Source organism: Nicotiana attenuata, unplaced genomic scaffold, assembly GCF_001879085.1.
Source record: "Nicotiana attenuata strain UT unplaced genomic scaffold, NIATTr2, whole genome shotgun sequence".
NCBI classification, from domain to species: Eukaryota; Viridiplantae; Streptophyta; class Magnoliopsida; order Solanales; family Solanaceae; genus Nicotiana; species Nicotiana attenuata.
Window position 1 is genome coordinate 104,738 of NW_017671670.1, and position 10,406 is coordinate 115,143.

General features: G+C 35.9%; 1 protein-coding gene across 1 annotated transcript in view; it reads left to right on the forward strand.

Moving 5' to 3' along the window:
- The window catches only part of LOC109209598, a 15,281-nt gene extending 8,581 nt beyond the window's left edge, over positions 1-6,700 (forward strand). Inside the window, exons 2-6 of the mRNA XM_019372907.1 lie at positions 3,683-3,958; positions 4,151-4,243; positions 5,341-6,220; positions 6,321-6,405; positions 6,635-6,700. Coding sequence (XP_019228452.1) covers positions 3,683-3,958; positions 4,151-4,243; positions 5,341-6,220; positions 6,321-6,405; positions 6,635-6,700 — 1,400 coding nt within the window. The remainder of the gene's footprint in view (positions 1-3,682; positions 3,959-4,150; positions 4,244-5,340; positions 6,221-6,320; positions 6,406-6,634) is intronic.
- The last annotated feature ends 3,706 nt before the right edge of the window (positions 6,701-10,406 follow it).

Sequence of the window (10,406 nt, forward strand, 5' to 3'; positions counted from 1 at the left end):
CTTTTGATTATGTCCGGGGTGGCTTATTGCCTGAGCAGTTCGTACTGGGTGAGACGAGATCATTGGAATTAGGATCAGTGCAATCTGACTATATGAAGTACATTAAGGAGCTAAGACCATTATTTGGTTCAGAATGAGGTGATGGTTATTCTCAGGAGTATAGACCCAAATGATTGGTTGATTCGGCAGTTGATTATGAATTCCTGCACATCTCTTCCGCAGTGGCGGTATTGTAAGAGTTAGAGTAAGACCGGTGTATGTCATGGGGTGCAATGGGAGCATCAGATTCGTGGAATTTCGACTAAGTTGATCAGGAAATGTTATTGTGGTCCGATGAGTAAAATGATGCAAGGGGTGAATTCAGCAAAGCTATGCAGTTATGTTTGGGTACAGCGTGTGGTGATTGATGTGGTGTTCGTATGTTGGAAACAGGCCTGACAGAGAATTCCGGATGTTGGAATTAGGCTCTAAGGCCTATCTGCTTGAATAAAAGGAAATATCTTCAGAATTGATCGAGCAAATGCGCCCAATTGAGTTGTGGTAGCACGGGAAGGTGCATGAGGTGTTAAACAGTGATTTCAGACTGCTTTAGTGTAGTTCTCAGCACGTTCGAGGACGAACGTATGTTTAAGTGAGAGAGAATGTAACGACCCGACCGGTCGTTTTGAGTTCTAGCGCTCCGTTCAGCAGCCTGAGGCCGTGAGCAGCTTCATTTCAGGTATTATGACTTGTGCGCGTGGTCGGAATTGAACTCCGGGAAGTCCAGAGTTGATTTGGAAAGAGAATTCTCATTTCGAAAGCTTAAAGTTGAAAGAATGAACTAGGATTGGAATTTTAGGTAAAAGACCTCGGAATCGGGATCTGAAGGTTCCAGCAGGTTCGTATGATGATTTCGGACTTGGGCGTATGCCCGGTTCGGATTTTGGATAACCCGGGAGCGTTTTGGCTCTTATTGTGGAAGTTGACATTTTTGAAGAATTTCATAAGTTTGGCTTGAAGTGCATTTCAGTGCTATCAATGTCCGTTTGGGATTCCGAGTCTGTGAATAGCTCCGTATGGTGATTCTGGAGTTGGGAGCGCGATCGGAAGTAAATTCGGAGGTCTGTAGGTCATTTTGGAGCCATTTGGCTAAAAATAGAAATTTGAAGGTTTTTGAGAAGTTTGACCGGAAGTGGACTTTTTGATATCAGGGTCGGAATCCGATTCTGAAATTTGCAGTAGGTCCGTAATGTCAAATATGACTTGTGCGCAAAATTTGAGGTCAATCGGACGTGATTTGATAGGTTTAAGCATCGAAAGTAGAAGTTGGAAGTTCTAAAGTTCATAAAGCTTGGATTGGGGGGTTGATTCTTGATTTCAGCGTTGTATGATGTGATTTGAGGCCTCGAGCAAGTCCGTAATGTGTTTTGGGACTGGTTGGTATGATTGGTTGGGGTCCGGGGGCCTCGGGTGGATTCCGGATGGTTAACGGATCGAACTTAGAATTTGGAAGAGGGCTGAAGGATCTGGTTACTGGTATTTTCGCTTCTGCGGTGGGCTAACCGTAGAAGCGGCCCCGCAGAAGCGGAAACGGAGCCGCAGAAGCGGTTTTTGGTCAAAGGTTCGAAGGCCGCAGATGCGATCAAAGTTTCGCAGAAGCGGGACTGCATCTGCGGGAGGCGTGTCGCAGAAGCGAGATTGGGGTGGCCCAGGGAGGACCGCATATGCGGTATTTGGACCGCAGGTGCGAAAAATGCTGGGGGCAGAATGGTTGTTTAAAATCGGAATTTTTGCCACTTCTTCTCATATTTTCTTGGCTTGGGCGATTTTTTGGAGAGCTTCAAGTGGGATTTTCGTCATCTATGTAAAGGTAAGTTACTCCTACTCATTTCCAAGTTAAATACAAGATTATATCATGGAATTAGACATGAAAATTATGGGAAAATTGAGATTTTTGGAAGAAAACCTAGAAACTTGATAAATTGGATTTTACCACGAATTTGAGCATGGAATTAGGAGTAAATTATATATTTGAGCTAGTGAAGCTATGGGTAGAGTATGTCTTCAAGAAATTTCGGATTTTCGGGCACGTGGGCTCGAGGGCGTTTTGATCAACTTTTCGATCAGAGTTAGGAACTGCTATAAATTTGATCGTAATGAATATTTGTGCATATATTAATGGATTTGCGTAAGCGTTGGCTAGTTTTGGAGCGTGGTGCATCAATTAGAGTCTTCGGAAGGGCGTGGAATGCCGGTTATGGATCTTCGGAGCGAGGTGAGTCTCCTTTCTAACCTTGTAAGAGGGAATTGTCCCCATAGGTGAAATAATTGATTATGTGCTCCTATTTGCGGGGGCTACGTACGCACGAGGTGACGAGAGTCCGTGCGTAGCTACTATTATGCTATTGTCCGGGTAGTTAGGGCCCAAAAACATGTATACTTGGATTATTTATGAACCCATTGATAGCTTGAATTGCTTGAATCACCTTGGATTAGTAAATGAATTTAAAAGGAGATTAAACATCATTTTTGCTGAATTGTTAAAAAGAGAAATTGTTTTATTTGGGTATATATTCCCGATAAGTTCTTAATTGACTGATTGAGCATGTATCTCTATGTGTACCTGCGTCGCATGCGTGATTCGCGAGCAGGGTATGTGTTTATTTATGGAACGGTCCGAACGCCTCGATAGATTAAATAGATGCATCTATGGTTCGTGCCGTTCGACCCTCGGCAGTGCACAGTTTACATTTCTGCTGGAGCGGGCCGTCGACCTCGGCATGATTTGCGCATGATATGTATATTGTTTCCCGGAAATTTTAAATATTGATATTGCCTTCCATGGCTTTATATAAATTGATAAGATAATGAAGAGTAAACCTTGAAAATCCTTGATTATTTGTTGAAGGTGTTTACCTGTTTTCTGGCTTCGTGAATTAGGACTGCTATATAAATCCATTATTTCCTCACATTTTTAGTATATTGTCAAATGACCTCTAGTAAGTGTCGAAGTTGACCATCTCGTCTCTACTTCTTCGAGATTAGACGAGATACTCATTGAGTACACGTTGTTTACGTACTCATACTACACTTCTGTACATTTTTGTTGCATAGGTATATTTATCTCTAGCAGCCCACTGGGCATAGCAGCACAGATGATTCGGGGACTAGGTGAGTTGCATTATTCGAGGCGGCCCGCAGCTAGTAAAGTCCCTTCCAGTAATTGTATTTTCTTTCCGTCCACTGTATTCCGGACGGATGTTGTATTGTATTTTATTTCCTTATCAGTAGATGCTCATGCACTTGTGACACCGGGTTTTGGGATAGTTTTTAAATATTTTTGTATTGATTGCTAGTATTTATCTTGAATTGAAGCAGTTATCTTTTTACTTATGAAATTTAAAGGAGAATCTTGATTTCCAAAATTGTTAAAATTGGAGTTTAATTAAGTATTTGGTTGGCTTGCCTGACAGCAGTGTCCGGCGCCATCACGACCCTTAATGGATTTTGGGTCGTGACAAGGATGAAGATCCGACTATCAAAAATGATGCAAAGTTATTGGAAAAAGATTATGAGGAAGGGGACATGCAATTAGAAGAAGTTCAACCAAAAATTGAACTCAAAACTCTCCCTTCTCATTTGAAATATGTCTATCTTGAGCATGAGTTATTTTCAGTAATTATTTCATCTTCTCTAACTACAGAACAGGAAGAAAGATTGATTGAAGTATTAAAAGCACACAAAGGAGCCTTGGGATGGACTGTAGAAGATATCAAAGGGATTAATCCAGCAATTTGTACCCACAGAATCCTCATGGAGGATAGCTACAAACCAATAGTCCAACCCCTAAGAAGATTAAACCCAGCAATGCAGGAAGTGGTAAAAAAGGAGATTGTAAAGCTTTTGGCGGCAGGTATTATTTACCCTATTTCTGATAGCCCTTGGGTAAGTCCTGTTCAGGTAGTACCAAAAAAAGGAGGTATGACAGTGATAAAAAATAAAAATAATGAACTAATACCTACCAGGACCGCCACAGGATGGAAAGTCTGTATAGATTATAGACATCTTAATGATACCACTAGAAAAGATCACTTTCCTTTGCCATTTATTGATCAAATGTTAGAAAGAATTGCAGGATATGAGTTTTATTGTTTTCTTGATGGCTATTCAGGGTATAACCAAATACCAATCGCACCAGAAGATCAAGATAAGACAACTTTCTCATGTCCTCATGGAACATATGCATATAGGAGAATGCCATTTGGTTTGTGCAACGCCCCTGCTACATTTCAGCGTTGCATGTCAGCAATTTTTTCTGACATAACCGAAAAATTTCTTGAAATTTTCATGGATGATTTTACACTCTTCGGCAAGGATTTTGAGGATTGTCTTCACCACTTAACCTTAGTTCTTAAGAGATGTGAAGAGACAAACTTAATTCTTAATTGGGAAAAATGTCATTTTATGGTTACTGAGGGAATTATTTTAGACATAAAATCACTGCTAAAGGGATAGAAGTTGATAAGGCTAAAATTAATCTTATAGCATGATTACCCCCTCCCACAACTGTTAAAGGCATTAGAAGCTTTCTAGGTCATGCAGGTTTTTACAGACGGTTCATAAAAGATTTTTCAAAGATTTCAAAACCACTGACTAACCTTTTAATGAAAGATGTTAAGTTTGAATTTTCAGGTGAGTGTATGAAAGCCTTTGACACCCTTAAATAAAAATTATCAACTGCCCCTATAATTGTGTCCCCTGATTGGAACCAACCTTTTGAGGTCATGTGTGATGCTAGTGATACAGCAGTTGGAGCTGTTTTAGGCCAGAGAAAAGATAAGATTTTTCGTCCAATTTACTATGCCAGCAGGACAATTAATGAGGCTCAACTAAATTATGCCACGACTAAAAAAGAACTACTAGCAGTGGTATTTGCATTTGATAAGTTTCATTCCTATCTGATAGGAACCAAGGTCATTGTTTTTACTGACCATGCGGCTCTAAAATACCTCTTAGCAAAAAAAGATGCGCGACCTAGATTGTTAATATGGATTTTACTTCTCCAAGAATTTGAGCTCGAAATAAAAGATAAAAAGTGAACAGAGAATCAGGTACCTGACCATTTGTCTAGATTAGAGAACTCCCCACTTGAGTTATGTGATATAAAAGAAGAGTTTCCCGATGAACATATTTTTTCTATCAACTCAGTTGCGACTCAACCACCCTGGTTTGCAGATATTGCAAATTACTTGGTTGGAAAATGGACACCCCAAAATCTCACTTACCAACAGAGGAAAAAGTTGATATATGATGCTAAATACTATTTGTGGGATGACCCTTACTTGTTTAAAATTTGTGCAGATAATATTATCAGAAGATGTGTACCAGAAGAAGAAATGACCAAAATTTTGTATCATTTCCACGATGGAGCAGTTGGAGGACATTATGCAGCAAATCGAACTGCCTTTAAAGTTCTAGAGGTTGGATTTTTCTGGCCAACACTTTTTAAGGACGCTCGTGCCTACGTTGCACAGTGTGACGGGTGTCAAAGAACAGGCAATATCACTAAGAGAGATGAGATGCCATTGCAATCAATACAGGTATGTGAAATATTTGATGTTTGGGGGATAGATTTCATGGGTCCTTTTCCTTCATCTCATTCTTTTGAATATATCCTTGTGGCTGTGGATTATGTTTCAAGATGGGTTGAAACCATCCCAACAAGGAAAAATGATGCTCAAACTGTGTGCAATTTTCTTAAGAAAAATATTTTTACTAGGTTTGGTACACCACGAGTTATCATTAGCGACCAAGGGTCTCATTTCATGAATAGACAATTTTCAGCATTATTGTCAAAATATGGTGTGACTCACAAAACAGGAACACCATATCATGCTCAAACACAAGGGCAAGTTGAGGTTTCTAACCGCGAATTAAAACGAATACTTGAAAAAATGGTTGGAATCTCCAAAAAAGACTGGGCTTCAAAATTAGATGACACACTGTGGGCATATCGAACGGCGTTTAAAACGCCTATTGGTACGTCTCCATATCGATTAGTCTTTGGAAAAGCTTGTCATGTTCCAGTTGAATTAGGACACAAAGCTTTTTGGGCGTTGAAAGCATTGAACTTTGAATTAAACTCTGCTGGTAAAAATAGATTTTCTCAGGTGAATGAATTGGAAGAACTCAGATTAGAAGCCTATGAAAATGCCAAAATTTTTAAAGAAAAAACAAAAAAGTGGCACGACAATTTAATCCGACAGAGAACTTTTAAAATTGGAGCATGTACTTCTATACAACAGTAGACTCAAGCTATTTCCAGGAAAATTAAAATCCAGGTGGACGGGTCCTTACAATGTTACAGATGTTACTCCATACGGAGCAATTGAAATTCAACAAACCAATGGAGGAGACAAATTTAAGGTAAATGGTCACAGGTTAAAATTATATTTTGGAGGGCATTTTGAGCAACAACCATCTGTCACTTTGATAGATTGATGAAGTCTACAATTAATAAGTCGAGCTGGCGACGTTAAACTCAGAACTATGGTTCCTTACCCGTAGCCATTGAGGGTGAAGCAATGGAGCCTCATAAGTCCAACATAGATTTAAATAGTTAAATGCTTAATCAATTGATCTGGTTAATATCCAGGTTATTGTACAACCAGAACATCTCATGAAGGCCTCTACAAAAACAGAGTCACCTATACAGGAGTAACTCCATGGTGATCGGTATGCCTAAGTAACTGGTTGGTTAACCATTTAATAATGTAATTCATATGTTGGTACAGGTAATTTTCTAGTTTATATACAAACTAGACTTGTTATTTATACGCAAAAGGTGTGTGGCTGCAGTTTCTTTCAAGCTTTCTTCTGCAGTTGTATATTTGAAAGCCAAAAAGATTTTTATCTATCTATCTATCTATATATATATATATATATATATAATAGATTTTTTTTAATAATTATGCCTCTTGTAAAGTGTTAATTTATCAAAATAAAACTCTTATCATTCTATATCAAATATATATTTTTTATATTTACCACATAACTTTCTTGTTTTTAAGTTTATTTTTATGAAGGAAAGAACAAATATCTTCAATACTTGGCAAGATATTCAGAGATTGAGAACCATTATGATCAAAAAGCAAGTAGAACTTATAATCTATATGCTAGAACTTGCCCCGAATGTCTTTCGAGGCGAAATCCTAGACAACACTGATTTTTGAAATATGAATTTAGGCTTTCTTTGTTTACCTCAGCCTTTTCTAGATATTGCACAAAAATTTACTACAAAAAAATAAATCCCTAGCACCTATTTTGAAGCTTGAAGACCTAATTTTTTCCTTTGATACCTAAGATGCCCAAATTTAAATATCACATTCATGCTTATGATTTTAAAAGTCCTTTTTCAGAAAATAAGTTTGGAGCTCATTTTGAAAAAGAATCAGAATTAAAGAAAAGAAAAAAAAGGAGAGATTGGTCTTATGTTCAAGCATTATAAGTACAAAAAAAAATATTAATAGCAAATATTTGGAAAGTCTGATCTTAGAAATATTCTGCTCCAAAACTGGAAAAAGATAAGTCACTACAAATATAACCTTTAACCTACTAGCCTGAAGCCAACATTACAAGCCAGAAAACATCCTAAAAGATTTTAGAAATCAGTGTTTAGTCTACATTAGTGAAGATAAACATAAAGGGCAAGCCTATGGACAAAAGATGAGGAATACTCAATGCAAATGATCATAAAGTTATCAATTTTAGAGAAGTCTCAAAAAGAAAGAAGGTACAATTTTTGTTGAATAAAAATAAAAGTAAAAACAAGGTAAAGATTTGATGAATATAGAAAATTTATAAAGTTTGAAAGCATGATAGATTTTATTTGATTAAATTTTCATTTTACAAGATTCGCCATAATTTAAAAAAAAAACAAATATAGTAACATATCTTTTTCAAAATTCTTTTCCTCGAGGACGAGCAAAAATTCAAGTGTGGGGGTATTTGATGGATATAAATTATTCATATATTTTAATATAAAAATATAATATTTTAGATATAAAACATGACCAATTTATATCCTATTCTCGCGCTTTTCTAACAATTCGCGCAGGAAAAAGAATACATGAAAAAAGAGAAAAAGAAAGAATCTACAGTTCAAGGAAGAAGGGTGCATTCGTGACAATTTCATCTAAGACTAGACAAAGTCAAGAGATACAAAGTTATGGCAAATTCTCACCAAAATATCAAGACAAATTGCCATATCAATTTCTCGTCAAGGCCATATGATATATTAATATTATATTGCAATTTCTCGCCAAGGCCTTGTAGGAATTTTCCTATAAATAGCCATATGTTTGTAGAAGAAAGAGCATCCCACTTTGTATCCAATTTTCTATCTAGTTTTCTAAAGAGAAAGAGAAGAGTAATCTTGGTCTCTTCCTCTAATATTTCTCTTTGTACTAAAATATTCTTAGTTTTTTGAAAGTATTTTTAGCTTTTCTTACTTCATAATGGAGTAATTTCTTTTTGTTGGGATAGTTGATGAAGCTTGATATAATTATAATACTATCTCAGTTTCAATACTTGGCCTGAAACTCTATTTTCATTTCATACTATGCTGGAATGATAATTTTTTAATCATTATTATCACATCTACATATTTTATATCTAATTTATTCTTATATTAATTTTGTAATTCTAACATAGCAAAATTAATATATAATAATTGATGAATAAATTATTAGAGTGAAAGTAATTTTTGGTAAGATTATTATTTCAAGTCTGTAATCTTGCTTTCCTCAGTTTTAATTCTCACGGAGGAATTGTTGAAGGCAAGATTATTGATTTTCTAGTAAAAATATTCTCACGAAGTTTTTACTCACAGAATATTAGAGTGAAAGTAATTTCTAGTAAGATTACTATTTCGAATTTGTAATCTTTCCTTCCTCAGTTTTAATTCTCACGGAGGAATTGTTGAAGGCAAGATTATTGATTTTCTAGTAAAAATATTCTCACGAAGTTTTTACTACGCTTGAGCACAATTCAGGCAAGATATTTCGGTTTAATCGTCACTAGTTTTAAATCAATTAATTGACATAACCTCACGGAGTGTTAATTATTTATTTATTTCTTAGTGTAAAAAAATAATTGTATTAGCAATAAGCAATTTATTCTTTAGAGAAATACGTATGAAACTGAGATTTTATTGTAATGATATATCAAGTGAATTCAACGATTCCCAACTCTTTTTAAATATAAACTTTTCAGAAGAAATTTGTCTTAATTTAAAATTCCAAACACACCTTTCATCAATTTGGTTCTCTCAAATAGTAGTCAAAATATTACAAGTCTGTAGCTTAGATTGTCCAATCTCTGTGGGAGATATCATAAACTATACTAGAATTTGACAGAGTACGAGCAGCAAATCCTATAAACACAAGCTTCGTCAGTAAACTAATTTCCTTTTTCTTGTTTGGTGTTACGTAAATTGCCCTGGTTGAAGGTATTTTACCTGGATATGTTATATTGAGTTGGGCTGTTTTATTGATTTTGAGGAAGTATTATTTGGCTAAACGGAAAAGATTATGTAGGAGGTTATGTGTATTGGATTACAAATGCCTTCTTCAGATAGTTATGGTTCTTCGATGGGTTTTCCCTTATTCCGTCGTTTAATTCTAAGTATTAGAAGTGAATAAGAGGTTTATTCCTGGAATTGAACCACGATTCTACAGTCCAGGAGTTTGGTTATAACAAACCTTTGGCTGCTATTCCAGTAGGAATATCTCAATTGCCATTAATGATGGTGCAACTACTGATAGAAGAAAGGAAGAAGAAGATAATGGTGACCAATTTTCTTTTAATTGAGGGGGTTATTCTAGTGGATGATATGGGTGAGGTAACGGGTAAACTTACCGTGGGTTTTAATTATGGGTATTTTAAAATTGGGGTTGGGCCTTTTGTTCCTGGACTGCCACGTGTCTCTCTGTCAAAATTAAGGGTAATTTTGAACCATAGTATAACAGTAGGGGTTTATATATATTGATAGTATAACGGAGGGTAAGTTTAAACAATGTTCAATAGTAAAGGGATATATTTGACCCTTTTCCGTTTTAGTTATATAGATTGAATTTTTTTTGGTCTTATATGAATACTTTCTGTTGGTTTTAAAATTCATGTAGTATACAAAGTTTTTCTTGATTTTGGGTCTTAACTTCTTGAAGTAAAAATAATATTTTTCTATGTATCCATCTGTTTTTCTTGGTTTTGGGTCTTCTTACTCATGCATCCATCTGTTTGCAAGTAATAAACTCAGTATGCGAGCTTCAATATTGCTATGTACATGTTTCCTATTTTATTATTTGAAAAAAAATATCAAATCATCACTGCAGTAGAAGACCCGTTTCTCCCATTTTCCTTATGGA